This window comes from Camelus bactrianus, chromosome 19 (genome assembly GCF_048773025.1).
Source record: "Camelus bactrianus isolate YW-2024 breed Bactrian camel chromosome 19, ASM4877302v1, whole genome shotgun sequence".
Taxonomy (NCBI): Eukaryota; Metazoa; Chordata; class Mammalia; order Artiodactyla; family Camelidae; genus Camelus; species Camelus bactrianus.
In genome coordinates, this window is record NC_133557.1 from 19,221,762 (window position 1) to 19,243,250 (window position 21,489).

A 21,489-nucleotide genomic window follows, 5' to 3' on the forward strand; every position below is an offset into this window, starting at 1 on the left:
TTCGTTTTCTCTCTTCTTCTTTTTTTTTTTTTTTTTTTTGTTGTTGTTAAAAACTACATTAATGCGTTTAGATACTAGAATGGGGCCTGTATCATCTCTACCTTTTGAAAAGTTTGAGATGATCTGAGTAGTTAGTACATGGTCATGTTTCTTAAGTGTTCCATGGATATTTGAAAAGAATATGTATCCTTTCAATGTTAAGATAAATCAAGGGAGAACATTGTGTTATTTAGATCTTCTGTCCTTACTCATTTCTAGCTGATTGATTTGTCAGTGTTTGAAGAGATGTGTTAGTGTCTCTTTATGTTTATGGATTGATTAAATCCTCTTTGTACTTCCAACAGTTTTTGTAACGTTTTATATTCCTAGTTTATGTCTGTCATTTCTTCTTAGGGGATTGTGTCATTTATCAACTTAAGTATTCCTCTTGGTCTCTTTAATGCTTTTTGCCCTGAATTATACTTAATTTGTTATTAATTTTGCCACTTCTGCTTTTTACTTGCCTGATGTATGTGCTCAGTTTTAACCTCCTGTGTCATTTTCTCTTAGGGATGCCTGTTATAAATGTCATATGCTGGATTCATTTATTTTAATCAAAATATTATTTTTTATCTTCTAATAAAGGAATTGAAATCATTCATATTTATTGTGATTACTAATATTTAGTCTTAACACTGTCATTTTATGAATTTTCATTACCATTTTTCATGGTTCATTTCTATTTTCTTTTTTTCTTTTCAGATTTTTGCTAGATTTACGAGGTTCTGTTTTCTTTTCCGTTTATTGTGGTTGTTCCTCCAATGGTGTGGGATTTCTGCTTTTCTTTAAAATTACAATAAATAGCTAATAAACGAATTCAGCAAAGTTTCAATGTGTAAGATCCATATTCAAAACTCAGTTGTATTTCTCTGTATCAGCAGTGAGCAATCCAAAAAGGAAGCTAAGAAAACAATTTCGTATATAATAACATCCAAAAGAATAAAATATTTAGGACTACAGCACAAAATGCTGCTGAAAGACATTAAAGAAGACCTTAATAAATGGGAAAGACATGTTGTGCTCATGAATTGGAAGTCTTAATTTTGGTAAGATTGTAATACTACTCAAGCAATCTGCATATTCAATACAATCCCTCTTAAGTTTCCCTGACCATTTTAGGAAGAAATGGAATAGCTAATCCTCAAATTCATATGAAATTGCAATGGGTCCTGAATAGCCATAGCAATCTTGCAAAAGAAGAGCAAACTTGGACACTTTCCAATTTCTACAAAGGCACAGAAGCCAGAACAGTGTGGTTCTAGCATAAGGATGAATATGTCGACCAAGGGAATAGAATTAAGAGTCCAGGAATAAGAACCCTACATCTGTGGCCAATTGATTTTCAACAAGGATGCCAAGACCAGTCAATGGGGAAAGAACAGTCTCTTCACCAAATAGTGCTGGGACAACTGAATAGCCACATGTGTAATAATGAAGTTGGACTCTACCTCAGGCTGTGCACAGAAATTAATTCCAAATGGATCCATGACCTAAGTCTTGAGGCTAAACCATAAAATTCTTAGAAGAAGACATAGGGATAACTTTTCATGGCCTTGGATTTAGCGATGGATTCTTAGATATGATGTTAAAATCATGAGCAACAAAAGAAAAAATGGATGACTTGGACTCCATGAAAATTACAGACATCTGTGTATCAAAGGGCATTATCAAGAAAGTGAAAAAACAGACAACAGAATGGAAGAAAAATATTTGCAAATCATATATCTTATAAGGGTCTAGTATCTGGAATACATAAAGGGCTCCTACAATGCTACAATGAAATGATAACCTAACTTAAAAATAAGCCTAAGACTTCAAGACATTTCTCCAAAGAAGATAATGCAAATGGCCAAACAACACATGAAAAGATGCTCACCATCACAGTCAGTAGGTAAATATGGATTAAAACTACTAAAAATAATGGAACATAAGTGTTGGTGGTGAGGATGTGGAGAAATTGGAACCTTCACATGTTGCTGGTGGAAATGTAAAATATGCAGCCACTGTGGGAAATAGTTTGACAGTTCCTCAATAAGAATTATCATATAACCCAGCAATTCTACTTCTAGCTCTAAATATCCCAAAGAATTGAAAACAAGGACTCCAACAAATATATGTACACACTTGTTCATGGTAGCATTATTCACAATAGCCAAAAGATGGAAACAGCCCAAATGTCCATCAGTGGATGAATGATAAACAAATTGGGTATATATATATAATGGAATATTACTCAGCCACAAAAAGGAATGAATTACAGATATATGCTACATTGTGAATGAACTCGAGAACACTGTGCTCAGTTTAAGAAGCCACATAAGGTGTCACATACTGTGTGGTTCCATTTATATGAAACTATCCAGAATAGGTAAATCCACAGTCAGAACACAGATTGGTGGTTACCAGGGGCTGGGACCAGGGCAATAGGGAGAAACTGCTTAGTGAGTATGAGGTTTCCTTTTTAAAATGATGAAGATGTTTTGGAACTAGATAGAGGTGGTGGTTGCAAAACGTTATGAATGTACTAAATGCTACTAAAGTGTTAATTTTAAAACAGTTGATTTTATTATGTGAATTTCACCTCAGTAAATTTTTAAAATCATTACAAATATATTTAAATTAATAAATAATCAGTATCTGTAATCTCCTTTGAGGAAGGCACAGCTTCTAAGCTGAAACCCTCTGGATTTTTAGTTTGTGATCATTATTTTATAATCCTGTACTTCTTCCACTTTAGGAATCCTTATAGAATAGTCACATTAAATCCTGCAGTCACCTTATCAAATAGTTATTTTGAATTAATATAAATTATAGTAGTTTTTCAGCTCACCACTCGTTATAGAATACATTCTTGGCTTTCTTTTCATTCTCTAGGTTTGAGCTTTGAGTATTTGTCTCAGAAAGTGTTATTTAAAAGAACATATGTATTTTTTACTTCCTGGGGTTGAATTTTTATTTACTTTTCATTTTATTTTATCGTGGTAAGTGAATGAGTTTATTCTGATAATTTCATGGAACGTAAGCTTATCACTGCAACAGGCTTCTGGCCCATCAGATGGTCTTAGATTCCTTCCTTCCCATCCCTTTCTCAAGCTCCAGAGGTCACCCCCTTGCTTGTTTGTTCCCCTACCTCAAGGATTCATTGGCTTGGATGTTTAATTAATACCCCTCCTCCTAGAATTTCAGGGGAAGGCTTCCCCTTCTCTGACCCAAGGGCAAGCCACAGAGGTTGTCTGGATCAGTCCACCACTCTTCCTTCCCTGAAATTGGTGCATGGAAAACCTGACAGTCTCCTTCTGGACGCCCCTTCCACCCAGCCTTATTACTTTGTTCTGAGTTCTCATTCTTTAGTTGATTTGGGGAAAAAAAGCACAAATGGAGGAATTGAGGGACAAGGTGATTCTAGCAGCCCCCCCAAATCCATCTCTATATGGTAGATGTTGAATGTTGGTAAACCCCTACCTCCTAGCCCTGCCTTTTGCCTTAATGCCTCTTCCTCCCTACTCCAACTCGCTCCCCACAAAGAACAGTCAGTTACAGTTTCTTCTATGTATCTGTTAATCTCAAACTCCTAATTTATCCCTCCCTCCACTTTCCCCTTTGGTCACCATAAATTTGTTTTCTAGGTGAGTCTCTTTCTGTTTTGTAAATAAATTCATTTGTGTCATTCCACATATGAGTGATGTCATATGATATTTGTCTTTCTGTCTGACTTACTTCACTTCTCTAGGTCCACCCATGTTGGATGGCAATATTCCATTCCTTTTTTATGGTTGAGTAATATTCCATAATATATACACCACATCTTCTTTATCCAGTCATCTGTGGATGGATATTTAGGTTGTTTCCATGTCTTGGCTATTGTAAATAGTGCTGATATGAACATTGGGATACATGTTATCTTTTTGAATTAGAGTTTTCATCTTTTCCAGATATATGCCCAGGAGTGGGATTGCTAGGTCATATGGTAGCTCTATTTTTAGTTTTTTAAGGAACCACCGTAGTGTTCCCCATAGTGACTGCACCAATTTACATTCCCACCAACAGTGTAGGAGAGTTCCCTTTTCTCCACACCCTCTCCAACATTTATTATTTGTAGACTTTTTCATGATGGCTATTCTGGCTGGTGTGAGGTGATACCTCGTTATAGTTTTGATCTGCATTTCTCTAATAATTAGCAATGTTGAACATCTTTTCATGTGCCTGTTTGCCATCTGTATGACCTTACATTTTAACAGGATAATTCTGGCCTCTGAGTGAGAATAGACCATAGTAAGGGCAGAGGCAGGAAAACCAGGTAGGAGACTACTTTAGTCATTCAAGGTAAAGAAAATGATGGCTTGGATCATAGTGGTTCCATCTTGTATCTGTTCTGAAGGTGGGTCCAATAGATTTCCTGACAAATTTGGTGTAGGAGGTGAGAGGAGAGGGTTCAAGGATAGCTCCAAGGCTTTTTGGCCTGAGCAGTTGGAAGGATGGACTTGCCATTCAGTGTGGTGGAGAATTCCATGGATTGATAGGTTCTCTTTTGGACATGTTAAATTCAAGGTGTCTATTAAAATCTAAAAGAGAAAGAAGACACTAATGAACTTATCTACAAAACAGAAACAGACTCACATAGTAAACAATCTTATGGTTACCGGTGGGGAAGGAGGGTGGGAAGGGATAAATTGGGAGTTTGAGATTTGAGAATATTAACTAGTATATATAAAACAGATAAACAACAAATTTCTTCTGTATAAGGCAGGGAACTATACTCAGTATCTTGTTGTAACCTATAATGAAAAAGAATATATGTGTATATATGTATGACTGAAACATTATGCTGTACACCAGAAATTGACACATTGTAAACTGACTATACTTAAATTAAAAAAAAAATCCAAACAAAGCTGTCAAATAAGAGTGGGCTCTATGAATCTGTAGTTCAGGAGAGCAGTCTGGGCTGGACATACGAGCTGGGGAGTCAGCAGCAGCAGATGGTATTTAAAGCCACAAGTCTGGATGAGATCCTCAAGGAGTGAGTACGTTTAGAGAAGAGGTCTGAGGTCTGAGCTCTGTGACATCGTTAATAGGTTGGGGGATAGAATGGGAACCACCAAAGGACATGGAGCAGAAATGGCCTGTGATTTCAGAAGATCAGCGTCTGTGGTGTCCTAGAAGCATTTGAAGAAATCTCTTCCCAGGAGAAAGGGGTGGCCAAGTATGTCAGATGTTGCTGAGAAGGTCAAGGTGGGCAAGTGGGGACTGAGATCAGACCATTGGACTTAGTAACATGGAGGTTATTGGTGACCTTGCCAGACAGATTGGGTGGGTGGTGAAATGAAAATGTAACTGGAGTGGGCTTGAGAGAGGATGGGTGCCTAGGAAGAGACAACTTTTTGCAAAAGTCTCCCTGTAAGGTTTTGCTAATATTTTTCACTTCTAGAGTTCTTACAACTTGGCATCTCTTTCTGTATTCTCATGAGCACACTGGTGCTAGAGAGCAAACTAGACATCTGAGTGGCCCATCTCTTACTTAGAGGAAGTGAGAAATACAGATCTTGAAGAGGTGAAGAGGTATCCGACCCAGTGTGGGAAAATGATGGATTCAGAGTCACAAGACCTGGGTTTGAGTTCACAAGACTTACTAGCCACATGCCCCCTCCATTCTCTAAGCTTCATCCTCTTCACCTGCAGAGTGGAGATAACAGTCACTTCTTTGCAGAGCTGATACCGAGTGAATGGAGAGTGAGCGTGAAAATGCCAGGTCCAGTGGCTGGCACACAGGATGAGTCTGTAGCAGGCTGGGCAGCTATTCAGGTGTCCTGCATTTAGGATTTAATTGCATTCCGAGGAGGCATGTATGTGTTTGCATGTTTAGTTATTTTTAAACGTGCTAATTGCCTTTTTAAATGAATTGTCATCATTGTGTGATTCCAATATTTTGATTTACCATATGCTTATTTTTGCAAAAGGCTTCTGGGCATTTGGGCCTCTTCCAGCGTGTGAAGGTTTTGGTTTTTAAGTGAAAGGCATGGACTTGGGCAGTCATTTGGCATTCACCATCCCATGCCACGCGACAGCACCTGTTGTGGGTGGAGCAGACAGAGAAGAGGGCAGCGGTCCACAGACGTGAGCAGTGGGTGACTGAGGGACTTCCAGTCTGTGAGAGGGACAGACATGGAAACATCCAGATGAGATCTAAATCCAAAGCCTCATGTACCCCCCACCCCATTTCATGAGCTCATTCATCACATTCTAATTGAGCACCTACGGTGTGCCAGGCCCTGGTGACAAGACAGTCTTAACCCCTACCCTCATGGAGTCTGGGGGCAGGGGACACAAGCTAAAGAGTCACAGATCATTGAAGGCAATAATGATACTCTGGGGAGCACATATGAGGGGCTGAGGAGGGGGAGTGGGGGTGGTGAGAGGAGGGGAGTCCTTCTGTGGGATGGGCGAGGGGCTGGGGGAGGCTTCCTGGGGCTCTGCTTTCCCAGATAATATGATATGATACCATCTAAAGGCAGTCAGCCCCCAGCCCATCTCGGTGGTCAGACAGAAGCCAGGCTTTACCCTGCGATGCACAGTGCGGAGTGAGGAGTTAGGGACATTCACAGCAGGGGAAACCGTGAGGTTGCTGAGTGTGTGAGCTGCTGTTTACTTGCTCTGTGTCCTTGGGGAAGTCCCTTAATGGCTCTGAAACTTCAGGCCAGCATTCTGTTGATTCTTATTTTGTGGTTAACTTTATTCCTTTGGTAGCTATGTAAGTGTAAAAAGTTAAAGCTCTAAACTACTTGTCTACCTGTGAAACAATCTCACAATAGCCCTGCAGAGGGAGTCAGTGAGCAAGAGGTGGCTTGGGCTCTGGGTCCAAGTGATTGGGTGTGAGTGTGACAAGGCGTTACTCTCTCAGAGCATGTTTCCGTGGATATAAAGGGCAGTTAGGGCTCTTCTACAGAAATTGTGGTGAGGTTCAAACCACAGGTGCCCAAGGAGAAAGGCGTTGACACCAAGCAGGTGTTTTAGATACTTGTGGTCCTCACTCTCACCATAGCTCCACTCAGTCCTACCCATCCCCCCCCCCCAGCAACCTCATCCAACAAATATTTACTGAGAGCCTACCTGCCAGGAACCAGATATTGTATAGGGCTTTATTGTAATGCACATTCTTAACTTACCAAAGAACACAAGGATGTTAGATGTTATTTCTTGATGCTTTGTGGATTCATGTCTTTTCCCCCTCTCTACACATTTTGTATTATGATTGTTGTAAAATCTACCATCATATTCACCAATGCTTGGGTGTCCTTCATCAGTTCTGGAATATTCCCAACCATTATCTCTTCAGTTACTCCTCTATCCCATCCTCTCACTCTTCTCCCTCCAGAATGCTGCTGGAACAGATGTCCGTTAGAGACCCTCACATTGTCCTCTATGTCTTGAAACTTCTCTGTCATGTTTTCTCAGATTCATCTTCCAGTTCACACGTGTTTCTTCTCCTAGGTCTAATCTCTCTAGGTCTAAAGGGGGGATGATTCCCCAGGCTAATGTTAACCTTGGTACCAAAACCCAGCAAGAGCAGTGTGAAGAAGGAGAATTATAGGCTTATCTCACTCATGACCTAGAAGCAAAAATCCTAAACAAAATCCAACAATGCATAAAAATAATAACAACATTATGACCAAGTACGGTCTGTTCCAGAAATGCAAGGCTGTTTTCACATTAGAAAAACCAAGTGTACAAAATTTGTAGATACTGACGGGCATATGTAGATAGATAAACAAGGTTATACTGTATAGCACAGGGAAATATATACAAGATCTTGTGGTAGCTCACAGCGAAAAAAAATGTGACAATGAATATACGTATGTTCATGTATAACTGAAAAATTGTGCTCTACACTGGAATTTGACACAACATTGTAAAATGACTATAACTCAATAAAAAAATGTTTAAAAAAATAAAAAATTTAAAAAAAGAAAAACCAACTGCAACAATTTGCCACATTAACTGAATTAAAATAGAAAAGTCATTTGAGTCTTTCAGTAGATGCAGGGAAAAAGAGTTCAATAAAATTAAAAATCGATGCACAATTGAAAGAAAAAGGAATGCCCTTGACCTTTATAGAATACCTGTGGAAACCGATCCAGGCATCATGCTTAGTGGTAAAATATTGAGATACTTAAGGGGGAAAAGCAAAGGTGTCCACTCTTACCATTTCTATTCAACATATACTAGAGCTTCCTGGTCAGCACAGTGAGGTGAGAAAAATTAACAAATAATGCTTGGCAAGTACAGTGTCCAGTATGACTTGTAGCTTGTGCTTCTTGGGGAATGTTTGTACCATTTACCAAGATGAGAAAGACCAAGAGAGGACCCCGTTGGGCTGGGTGTTGGGAACACACAGGAGAAAGTGGTCCAGCTGCCCTGGAAGACCACTGGGTAGGGAGTCGGGATATTTCAGCTCCACTCCCAGCTTTGCTACTAACCTTGCATGGGCCGCTTTCCTTTTGGACCCGAGTTGTCCCATCTGTAAAACAGGTGGGTGTGGACAGGTGGATTCATGGTGGGCTGCGGTGGGCTGCAGTGGCCAGATCTTGGGGAAACAGGAGGAACAGGTGAACGGGAGCTGGCCCCACTCCCCGGGAGGCAGGATTTTGTGTACAGACCCTCTAGGAGGAAGAAGTGCCCACTTGGGGATGGGGCAGGAGTCTGGCCAGGACCTCTTGACCGCGTGCCTTGCAGAGGGATCATCTCCTCTCTCCTTGGCCAAGGGGTTATCGCGGTTGTTGCTGTTACTAATGCTGTTAGGCATGTTTAAGACACTGACCTCCAACCACATGCCCTTTGGATGTTTTAGACCTACAACAGCCAGAACGAGAGCAACGAAGACTATGAGATCCCCCCAATAACTCCTCCCAACCTCCCTGAGCCACCCCTCCTGCACCTGGGGGACCACGAAGCCGGCTACCACTCACTGTGCCACGGCCTCGCGCCCAACGGACTGCTGCCTGCTTACTCCTACCAGGCCATGGACCTCCCGGCCATCATGGTGTCCAACATGCTGGCCCAGGACAGCCACCTGCTTTCGGGCCAGCTGCCCACGGTGAGTCCCTGTACCTGCCCTGGTTCCTGCTGGTTAAGTCAGGGGAGGGGGTTAGAGGGGAACAGAATGTCAGTGCCTTGAAGAGGATCTTCTGCTTGTGGGGAGGGTCTAGGCTCAGGTGGTTGCTTATGTAGGGGTCTGCAGAACATGGGGGGGGTGGGCGTGGGGGGAAATTTATGTCCTCATACTCCTCAGTTCTGAAGCTCTGTATATAATATCTCAGTATTATTTGCTTTGTTATTTTTAATAGTATAATCTCATCTTTATTTTTAGTTTTTAAAGGCTTTATTGAGATATAGTTCACCTACCGTACAATTCACCCATTTAAAGTGTACAGTTCAGTAGCTTTTAGTATCTTCACACAGTTGTGTGACCATCAACACAGTCTGTTTTAGAACATGTTCATCAACCCCCCCAAAAATCCCTCTACCTTTTAGCCCTTATTCCCAACTCCCCCCACGTCCTCCAGCCCTAGGCAACCACTCACCTACTTTCTGTCTCTATATATTTGCCTATTCTGCACATTTCATATAAATGGAATCATATCATTTTAAAAATATTGTCTCTTGCTTAAGTTGGCAAGAAAGAGGGTGATTACTGAGTTAGAGCTTGTGGGATAGGTGGAAATTTGGCAGGCAGAACAGGACAGGAAAGGACCTTCCAGGCTAGGGGAGCAGCATATACAAAAGCAGGAGGCACAAGGGCTCACGTCCCTCTCAGGAGCATCATGCAGTTCATTCTTTTAATCAGGCTGGAGAGAAAGGATGTGGAGCCTCAGAGGGAGAGGGGAGGGGAAAGAGCTAGCAGGGCCTGGATAATGAAGGGCCTGAATCCCATGCTGAGGAAAGGTAGGATTTTTCAGCATGAATGGCTGATGTGAACAATCAAGACCTTCAGAAAAATCAGTAGAGAATTTTTTGTATAATGGGAAAAATCTTAAGGGAATTCTAGTACCTCTCCTAAATGACTGTGATGTGTGTTTCATTTTGCTTTTTCCTTCACAGTTAATATGATATGCAAATCACAACTACTAGGTTCATTCCTCATTGACAGAAATCAAACTCAAATAAGCTGAAGCGAAAAAGACTGAAATATCTAGGGGTGGACAGAGGGTTTTAGGCATGGCTGGATCCAGGAACTCCAGCAGTATAATTAGGGCCCTATCTCATCCCCACTTCTGCACAGCAGGTATGATGGCCATTGGCAGCCAACATCTTCCCTGATGTCTCTAGCAGGTGGCAGTTTGGGTCTTGCATGGGAACATGATACAGCATGGCTGAACCAACCACTGTGTCCTGGAGGAAGCAATCCTTGACTTTGTCACAAACACACCTGGATGCAGGGGAGGAGGAGCCACTGAACTGATTTTCTATCAAAATCACATGGTGCCAGGTAGATCATGTTTATCTCTGCAGAGGCTGCTCAGAGGCCACAGCCAAATTCATGGCCCAATTCTAGCAGATGCCTGGGGCCTTCGGGCATACAGTTCATAGTCTGCTAATCTTGATTGTATTTTATTTATTTATTGTTTCCCTCTTATTACCATCAAATTTTCTTGCTTAAAAAATTCTGGTTTACTCTATGCATTTTTGAGAGCTACATCACTATTTTGTGAAGCTAGGTGAGACGTAAAAGGAGAGGAGAGAGGGAGGGAGAGAGGAAGCCAACTCACGCCCCACGTCTTATACTGTTCAGGGTCTGACCAAAGAGCTCAATGGAAATTGATGCTCCATTTCTTGAGGAGCGAGCCCATCAATAATGCAGGTCCTATGCTTCCTCTCCTCTAAGAGACCGGCAGATTCCACGGCCGTGTGGTTTTAATTCCACTTTGTTAGGATGCTTCTACCTTAGCTGCCTGCCCAGCTGATTTCCTCACAAAAACTTTACAACTCCAGACCGTCCCAGTTCGAGATTTATGGTAACACAGGCCAGGGTAGAGCCTGGCAGACACCTGCCTGTGAACGCAGGGGAGTGTCTGGCTGCCATTCTGGGCCACAGTATCACAGGCCTGTGATACTGGTGATCACTGGAGACAGTGTGGGATAGTGGTTAGGTGTGTGGGCGCTGGTGTCCCACAGACCCCCGTCAGATCCTGGTTCCACCTCCTGAGCTTCAGTCCCCTTGTCTTAGAATCATAAGAGCACTCACCTCCAGACTGCAGTGATGTGTATCTGAGATAATGTATGGAAAGTCTTAGCAAATGTCTGGCAGAGAGTAAACAGTCAGGGAATATTTGCTATTGTTATTATTAGTAGTAAAAATGAATTCCCACTGTAACCAAATGGCAATGTTTCCCATAAGTCTCATTTACCTAAGGGAACAGACTGAAGATACTCCAGGTACCTTGGTAGGGCCACCTGGTTATAAGAGCTCTGATAATTACAAGGATGTTCTTGTTTATCAGAGATGACCCCCCATCGCTCCTCCCGGGAAATACTTTTGTTGGGCTTGGTCCAAATAGGCACTTTGCAGTCATTTTCCAGATTTCTTTAAAACTAGCTCGTGTTTAAGATGCTTCACGAATTCAGATAGCTTTAATTCTTCCATTAGTGAGAGCTTTCAAGGGTTCACTGGGTTTTATATCCCCTCATTATGCAATGAAAGATAAGCTAAACTATCTTACCCAGGGGAGGGCTGCCGAACCAAGTGGGAAACCAGATAAGAATGTGTCCGTTGGTTGGGAAGACCTGGCAAGGAGAAAGAAGCACCCCTTAAAAAGACAATTGTTTTAAGTTTGTCTGAGCTGCAGCTTGCAGGCGAATGTCTGTGTGTGTGTGTGTGTGTGGACGTGCATGCTGTGTGGTGATGCTGGAATTTGTGCCAGCGCCCACGTGGTGTCAAGCACTGTGCGGGGGCGGGCCGGTGGGTGTTTTACAAACATTTTCTCACATAATGCTTCTGAGTGCCGAGTGGGGCAGGAATTACTGCAGTGAGGAAACGGAGGCTCAGAGCTGGTAGGTGATTGTATTAGTTTCCTGTGGCTGCTCTGACAAATCGTTACAAACTCGGTGGCTTAAAAACAACAGAAATTTATTCTCTCACAGCTCTGGAAGCTGGAGGTCCAAAGTCTGTATCGTTGGGCCAAGATCAAGGTGTCAGGAGGGGTGAGTTTCCTCCGGGAACTCTGGGAAAGAATCCATCCTCTGGAGAGCCCAGCTTCCTGTGGGAGCCACTGTCCTTGACTTGTGGCTGCACCCCTCCAGTCTCTGCCTGTCGTCACATCACCTCCTCTTCCGTCGGTGAACTCTCCCTCTGCCTTTCTTATAAGAATGCTTGTGTTGGCACTTAGAGCACTGAGGGATAATGGAGGATAACCTCCCCATCCCAAGAGCCTTAACTGAGCTGCACCTGCAGAGACTTTTCCCCCCAACACAGTAACAAGTTTGGGTTCCAGGGGATCTGATACCTTTAAAATTTTTTTTTAAATTTTAAATTGAAGTATAGTTGATTTACAGTGTTGTGTTAGTTTCAGGTCTACAGCAAAATGATTCAACTATACATATACATATATATATATTCTTTCTCAGATTCTTTTCCGTTATAGGTTATTACAAGATACTGAATATAGTTCCCTGTGCTGTACAGTAGGTCCTTATTGTTTATCTATTTTATATAGTGTAGTGTGTATATATTCATCCCAGAACTTCTAATTTATCTCTCCCCCTCCTTTCCCCTTTGGTAACTGTAAGTTTGTTTTCTATGCCTGTGAGGAGCTTCTGGTGTCTTGAAAGGGGCCATTTTTCAACTTAACCACAGTGATCAACCCTGATTGAGCGCCTACTGGGTACGAGGCATTGTTCTGAGTTCTGGACCTACAAGATGCCCTAGAGGAACTGCTGGTGCAGGCGGAGAGACAGGTGAAGAGCCCATTTCTGAAAATGTGGTAAATGTTCTGATAGAATCAGTGCACGTTGCTCTGTGCACCTAGAAGAGGCACCTGACTCAGATGTGGGGTTATTGCTTCCTAAAGGAAGTGATGGTCTGATACTAGTAGTTTAGGTACTTTATGGATGAATGAATATAACACAGTTATAAAGTCACAAAACCAGAATTCACATGCCTCTCAGTTTTAGCACGTGCCCAGGGGATGGAGCAGTTTGGCTGCAGGGCCACCGGTGGCACAGAGGATGCCCCAAAGACCAGGATGCCTATGGTGCTTTCTGCACAGACTGAGATGCATCAAGGGTATGGTCCATGGAGGGGTGGGTAAGGCAAAGGCGTTTGACAGCCATCTCATTAACACCAAGCTCCCTTGGCTCGGATGCCAGAAGCCACAAATTCCTTTTGGTCCCCTGTCCATGTGGTCTCCCAGCATGCGTGGGAGTCAACTCTTTTGCTTTAAAGGTGTAGCTGCTGGCAGGAGTCCTGTACAGTACTGGAATCAGGCTCCTTTTACAAAATTAAATATGCTTAAGGCTTCTCCCTCGACTTCAGCATCTTAACTGATTAAACATTCATTTCCAAGACAAAAAGAGTCAATTTAGTGTGAGAGATATATTTTGCCAGTTTAATTTAAAGCGCCGCACCTCCATCTGACCCCTATTTTCATAACTCAATAATTTTATCCTGTGTTGATTGTCTCATTTTGAGAGAGATATTGTATGTATAAATCAGTTTCTAAAATACCCAAAGAAACTGGAAGAGTGGAATTTATTAAGCAGCCTCTGTTAAGTCTGAAATAATTTATTTTGGAGTTGTCCTTGGGAAATGTTCGATCCTACGGGCCTGGCTCACCCAGGAGAGGAATTATCCTGGGAAGGGACAAAGCTTGATGCTTCCAGATGAGTTCCTGGGAAATCTGTACCTTTTTTGAGATCAGAGAAACTTCTGGGAGAGCCTTGGGCAGGTAGAGATGGGGCTCGATGGGAAATGAGTTCTGGCAAAACCACCTGGGGGTTCTGGTGATTTGGGAAATAGGGGGCTTCCCTCAGTTGAGCCCTGTGGGTCACCGAGGATCTGTGATCCAGCCTTTGGCTTCATCAGCACAAGACTGGCACACAGCCGTCATTTAACCAATCTCCTCCAATGTCAACTCCTGTTTACTGCTTTCTCTGGGACTTTGGACAAGTCACTTCTCTCCCAGCCTCAGTTCCCATCTGTAGAAGTGGGATTGGGGTTCCAGCTCTGGTGAATTCACAAATAGGAAAATGGGGAAAATTGCTTTGCCAGGACAAAGTATATGGGTGTGGGGTTGGATAGACAACCCCCCACCCCACTTCCACTCCCACACATGCCACGTCGTGAGGGCTTAAAGCTTATCAACTTGGATCAAAATCCTGAGTGCTGGACTGGTAGTTTTGGACCCTTTGTGTTCTAGGTACCTGTCCCAAAACATCTTGCCAAGACTGGACCTTCTCGCTGCACAGAGACGGCTGGGGGCCACACTAAGTGAAGGATCTTTCCTGGCTAGTAGCTTAGGGTGTGCTGTTGGGGAGAGGGCTGGGCAGTATCTTAGCTACCACTTCACCCCCTTGCTTCAGAGATGGTTCCCACGAGACAGCTTGCAACCCTGGCTCAGGGTCTGGAGCCTGGGGGCAGGGCCTGTGTACTGACTGTGGGAGGTCCTTAATATCCATCCCCTTAACACCTCCCCGCTTCTCTGCCTGTTCTCACTCTTCCCTTCCAATCTCCTCTCTCTCCTCCCCACTTTCCTGACTTATCCTTTCTGCACCCAGGAGGCTTTGTTTACCTCTATTTGATTCTCACAAGTTGAGATTCAGGGAATCCTCTCCGGAGTTGGAGAAAAAGGGGCCAAAGACCCCCGACCTTTGGTCCTCTGGACTTCTGAGCTATAGGGCGAGTAGAGACCCCTGCTCAGTCCAGCCTATCCATTTTATTGCTCTTAATGCATAATTTGGTTTTTTGTTTTGTTTTATGACTGCTATCAGTTAGTTTTTGCTGTGTAACAAACTACCTCGACACTTATAGTAGCTTAAAGCAAACAATGAACTTTTCCTATGTCACATGCTTCTGCGGGTCAGCAAAGTAGTTCTTTAGATCTGGACTGCTTGGCTGATTTCTGGGGTCTGCTTGCAGCATGGCTGGGGCTTTGTGGTCTAGGATGGCCTTGTTCACATCTTGGCAGTTGGCTGGAGTCAATGGGGATAATGTGGCCACAGGTCTCTCCTCATATGGTGGCCTGGGCTTGTTCACATGGCAGGGGTCAAAGGGCTCCCAAGAGCGTCAAGAAAGAGAGGCTCCAATGTGCAACCACTTTTCAAACCTCTGCTTGCATCACATTTGCTAATGTCCTATTGGCCAACGCAAGTCATATGGCCAAACCCTGAAATAGACCCCACTTCTTAAAGGGAGGAATGGCAGAATCCCATTGCAGAAGGGTAGGCAGGAATTTGTGGTCATTTTTGTAATCTGCTGTGGTAGTATTTTGTGTGTGCATGTGTCTGTGTTTTGTTTTCTTGGTGTGTGGTATTACGCAGTAGTTACGAGCACGGCATCTGGCTGACCTAAGTTCAAAACTCGGTTCCACCATTTGTCACCCTCCACCCTGTGACCCAGAGCAAGGGGTGAATCCACCTTGAGCCTTAGTTTTTTCATCTGTAAAATGGAGATAATGTTACTTGCCTTATCAGAACTTATAAAGATTCAGTGATTTGATGGAGGTCAAGTCCCCAGCCCAGTGCCTGGCACACAGTGGGCATTCAGTAAATGTGAGCCACTCTATTGATTCATCTACTCATTTTACTGATGGGGTTTGGGTATCTGTGTTTGTCCAGCCCAACCTGCCTGGGGTCAGCTTTGCTGGAGCAGTCATCAGGCTGACTCGCCAACTGGAGGGCCGGTCCAAGAGATGAGTGTTGGGGAAGGCAGGTCAGAGCTGGGGGTGGCGAGGGCCCCAGCTGGGATTGGACAGGGGATGGACATATTCATTAAACCAGGGCCTTGGTCAGGGCTCAGAGCATGAGAACAAAAGCATACTGACAGTTCCACTGCTTACCAAGAAAGTGAGGGCCCCCAAACCCAACTCTTCTTGGCTACCTGACCAGGGAAAGGATGCATCTTAGTAAAAATCAGGCATCCACCAGGGCTTCTGCAGCCTGAGCTCTTCCTGGGTACCATGTTTTTGGCTGATTTACCTCTGCGCGTGGGAGTGGGGGTGCTTATCTACCAAATGGGCCGCTAGAACTGGGGAAACCGGAGGTCCAGAGGTTTCTGTATATTCCGCAGAGTCCAGATGAAACTCCCTCCTCCTGTTTTTAGAGGCAATAAGCGAAAGAAATATGTCTTTTTATATTTTATAAAACTCAGAAAAATGGCTTTAAACAGCTTTTGCTCCCCTGCTATAATTATTTATTTTCAAACACTCCTGCAGGGGACTGCTCCGTTTTCTTATCCTGCACTCCTTTTTCTCATAAATGAACCATCACTTCAATAAATCATTATGAAAACAGAGACTAACACCGGCTCTGAAAGGTTGAAAGATTTATGTAACACATTTATGTTTCCCATTTTCTCATTCTGGTACTCGGCTGCAAAAGCTAAGCTAATAAAAGCTGCTATTAATATTTCTTGTTGCCTAGCAACCCCAGAGCGGGAGTAATAGCTTCAGCTAGAAAAATAGATGACCGATAAGGAAAAATTCAATTCTTTTATTATCTCAGGGGGAAATGGCCTTTTACTGGAACATTATGATGTACGAGTGTGAAGTTGAACACAAAAGATTTTTTTGTATGTTTGTTTTTCCATTTTTAATGAACATTATTTTACCTCCACTGACTCTTTCAGGGCACTTTTGTTTTCTTTTGCACCCCACCCCCCATCCCTCATGCTTAATTTAGTAGCTATAGTAGTTAAGAACCTGCCAGCGTTTTTTAGTTTAAAAATGGTTTTTGCAAAGGTTTATAACGCAGTCATAAAAATTCTCTCCCAGTTAAAACTCAGGCCAGTGATAAGCCAACACACAGGCTAGTTCTCTGCCAACAGGCTCACGTTCATTGAAAGATAAGACTCATGGTTTTCACTAAGAGAAAGGTCGGAAAAGAACAAAATGTGTTATTTTCCGTGTCCCAGTTTTCTTTGGAACCCGGAGAAGCTGTCTCTTTTGAGAAGGGTTTGTGCTAAAGTTTGAGGTATGTTCAAAGCAGAAAAGGATGGGACATTTATTGATCACCTGCTGTGTACACACATGGTCCCATGGCCTCTTCCCAACAACCCTCCAGAGTAGGTACCATTATTATCCCCATTTTTCAGATGCAGAAACTGAGGCTTAGAGAGGCCAAGGAACCAGCCCAAGGTAGCTTGACGCCATGACATTTCACCTCTTTGTGTTTAGCATGGGGTTCCTCAACTTAGCAGTGCCAGCATTTGGGGCATGATCATTTTCTGTTGTGGGGGGCTGTTCTGTGCATTGTAGGATGTCCAGCAGCATCCCTGGCCTCCACCCACTGGGAATGCTCCCCCAGTCAAAATCAAAATTTAAAAAATGTCTCCTGTCATTGCCAAATATCCCCTGGGGAACAAAATCACGCCTGATGGAGAGCCACTGCATGCTGTTTCCTCTGCTTGGAAGCCTCTCCCCCTGTCAACTTGTGAACTCCTATTCCTGTGTTAGGACCCAGTTCAGAAGTTGTCTTCTCTTTGAGGCTCTCTGGATCCTTTGGGCTGAGTATAAGGTGAGGCAAGTGAGGCACTTGCCCCCATCACAAAATTTAAGGGCATGCCAAAGAACTCCGGAATCCAGATAAGTCCTTTTTTTCATGTTGTGTTTTTAAAAACCAAAACTACCACCAAAGATATGATGAACAGTATATCAAAAATTTAAGTAAACATGAGACCAGTCTGAATTCACAGAAATATGTGGTTGTCCTTTTAGATGCCTGTCTGTGCCCCCAGCCCCGCTCAGCCTGAAGGCTGGATCTTTGCTTTATGCCTTTCTCTGGCACCGGTGTCTAACAAAGGGCCTGACTTGCAGATAACCCTCAAACTCCATTTACTGACAGAATGAATGGGAGGAGAGAGATGGCTTGTCTAAGCTCACACAGTGAGAAAAAGGGTAGAGATGGAACTTGAACCCAGGGTGCTGACTCCAAGCCCTGTGCTCTCTGCACCCTTCAGGCCACGTATGGGGTGAACTGAGGTTGCCTGCAGGGTGGTATCTAAGTCACAGAGGATTCAGAGATGCCCTGGGGTGCTCACAGCCTGGAGGGTGGGGACAGGTAACAGCAGCCATGATTTCAGCGTGGAGCCCACATGGCTCTCCCCGAGGCTGTCTTATTCAGGCAGGATCCGGCAGCTCACTGATGTGGAGCATCTCCAAGAACAGAACCGTGATGGGAGCGCCTCGGAGCACCACTCATGCTCACTGTGGTCGTGGATTCCTCATTGTGGAGGAATGGAGGGGAAGGACCCCTCTCTGTTTGACCCTACATTCTCTTGGTGAACTTCTTCTAAATTAATGGATGAATTGTCTATAATCTGCTAACATTTACTTAGCGTTTATTATATGCTTGGTACCCACTTAAGCCCTTTATATTTGTTATCTCATATAATCCTTCACCCTGAGAAGGAGGGCCTGTTATGGTTGCCATTTTGCAGAGGAGAAAACAGAGGCACAAGCAAGAAAAATCTCTTGGCTACAGAACTGTCACATGGTGGTGCCCAGATTTGAACCCAGGTGGCCCGACTCACCAGCCTGTGTACTCAATATCTAATAACCTGTACAGCCTTCACGTGAATTAATGAATGAGCAAGGAAGTGAGTGAGCCAGGCTTGAGACCCATTTTAACCGACTCTGAGTCAAGCCTTTCATGTTCATAAGTAACTACAGCATGAAGTGTGAGGTGTTAGCTTGGAATGAGGAGCGGATGAGTGCTGACAAGCTCAGAGGAGAGTAGTAGCAAGGGGGACTTCCTGGAGGTGGCAGCCTTGGGGCTGGGCCTTAGGAGCCAGAGAACAGCAACAGAAGCCTGAGAGGAGGAAACTTCACACCTGCCTGGACTTCCTTGTATAGACCCAATTGCTGCCTCTTCTGCTGAGCTTTGCCAACAGTTGTGATGTTTTATGGTCACATTGGCGCCCTCTGGCACCGGTCCTCCCCACCCCTTGCCAGTCTCCTAATCGGAGCCATGACCCTCTGGCCTTGAAGGGTGCAAGGGCCAAACATTTAACTTCCATTCTTGGCCAGATGCCCAGCTTGGCAGAGTACCTCTCCCTCTGAGACCTGTTCCCGAGTCACAAGGGAGAATTCACGGAAAATCTCAGCAACATCCGTCAGCTGCAGCTTTGATATTACCCCGCATAATGGCTCTTTCCTCCGAGTGCATATTCAGTACCACGTTTGGGAAAATGAGCTTTTAATGTACCGTCAGCATTGCTGAGAAACCATCTCTGGCTCCGCAGAATGTCTGGAGCACATAAAACTTGAGATCTATTGGAGTCATTTTCCCCCGGCTCTGCTGGATAATAAAAAGTCAGTCCCGTGCCCGCTTTCTCTCATCTTGCGGCTTTGTCCATTTAGAACATTTAGAACTCGGAGTCTTTATAAAAGGCGGTGAGACAAATAAAATTCATCAAAATATTAAGGCTCCAGAAGAAAGCGTCAGTGCACTATTGAAGCCCAGGCACCAAGAGCATTTCGAGGGGAAGGGCGTCCCGGGGGAGGTTTCAGCACACCGGCTGGCTTGGGCTGTGGTGGCTGTGATGCTGGAGCCTGGTGTCCAAGCCCCAGCACTTAACCGGGAATCTGGAGCCCTGAGGTCCCTGTTCTGCCCTGGTGGGTGATCTTGGGTATTACTCTCCCTCTCTGACCCTCAAGTAAGATGGAGCTGGTGCTATTTACACAGGGTGATTGTGAGAACCAAATGTGCCAACAGACAGTCCTGGTACTTAGACTCGTGTGTGAGATGTAGCAGGTGTCAGACACAGGCTTGTTGAGTGGCTGAGTAAATGAGTGAAAATAAACGCTGCCTGTGTAAACACTTCACAAACTGTAAAGTGCTGCCTGCATTATTGTTGGTAAGTAAGCCAGATGGGGACCCTACAGTCTACTTCATCTTACAGCCCACCCTGTCTCACCTAACCCTCCCATCGAGTTTGGAGGGAGTTGGAATTACCCTCGTTTTACAGATGGGTACCTGAGACTCAGAGGGCAAGTGGCTTGTCCAAAGACACACAGCCAGGAGATGATGGAGACAAGATGGGAACCCATTCCCTTGACTCCAAGTGTCTTGTGCCCTCAACATTGTGCAGAAGCATTCCTCATCCTTGAAATGGAGGGTGTGACTGTCACTCCATCTCTCCATCCAAAATGGGGTGGACAGAGTCCTGCCTGAGACAGAGGTAAGTAGGGAGGCAAAAATGTTGGCTGTTTCTCCAAATTCTTGGTAGCAAGGAGAAAGGAAAGGAATTTGGGGGTGAGTAATTAGAATCACTGGGCCGTATCTGTTGGATGGAGCTGCGGGGCTGGACTGCTGGAGCCCTGAGAAATCTCTTCTGAATAAGCCATTGCTGGTTCTGCCTCTCACCCAAGACCTGGTAGAGGAATCTGGAGTTGGGAAACCCGGGTTCACATCCCATCTCTGCCACCTCCAATGGATGGTGGAAGGCAATCCCATTCCTCCAGCCACACTCTTTTCGTATGTTGAGTGGGCCAACCCCAATTACCATGGGGAGCTGTGAAAAGGATCAAGAGAGAGCGTGTCTCCAAAGCACTTTGTGAGTGGGCCCTAAAAAGAGTTGTTGTCACTGGGGTTGCAGCTCAGAGCCATACGTCAGGAGAGCCTAGTGGTTGGGAGGGAGTTGAGTGGGAGCTCTGGCATCAGACACCTGTGTCATCAGCTGTGTGACCTTAGCCACCTACTCACCCTCTCTATGCTACAGTTTCCTCATGGGTTTGCTATGAGGATTAAATGAGATGTTCTCAATGCTGTCCAGATTTGTGCTACAGGGAGCTCTCAAGCATGAATTAGGCCCCTGTGTGCTGTGTGAGTCAGTCATTGGTCACAGGCTAGGATGGGGTGGGGCTTGTGCATAACTTCCTAGGCAAGATGGCTCCCACTGGCAAAGGGCAGTTGGAGAAGAGGGGGCAGCTGTGAACCTTTGGCAGCCAACACTCCTGAGAATTGATCTCAGTGGGACAACGGCAGTATCTACATCTTTAGATCTACATCATTTTAATAAGAGCCTAAGGCCAGCAGGGTCAATGTCACCCGGGAACCTGTTAAGAGATGCAGATTCTCGGGCCCCACCCTGGACCCTCAACCTGTATTTAACCAGCCCTCCAGGAGATTCTGATCCTGCTCAGAACCACTGGCTCACCATCATCCTCAGCTGAGTCCCAAGTTCACCATTGATTTTAGGAAGCATGGAACTGTCACTCGTGTTTCTGTTTGCCTTGAGAATTT

The 21,489-nt window shown here is 44.3% G+C and overlaps 1 protein-coding gene across 2 annotated transcripts in view; it reads left to right on the top strand.

The window, feature by feature from the left end:
* TOX2 (TOX high mobility group box family member 2) overlaps window positions 1–21,489 on the top strand; it is a 120,045-nt gene that overhangs the window by 67,988 nt on the left and 30,568 nt on the right. For both annotated transcript variants that reach the window (XM_074347312.1, XM_010958724.3), the window contains exon 3: window positions 8,885–9,130. In XM_074347312.1, coding sequence (XP_074203413.1) covers window positions 8,885–9,130 — 246 coding nt within the window. The remainder of the gene's footprint in view (window positions 1–8,884; window positions 9,131–21,489) is intronic.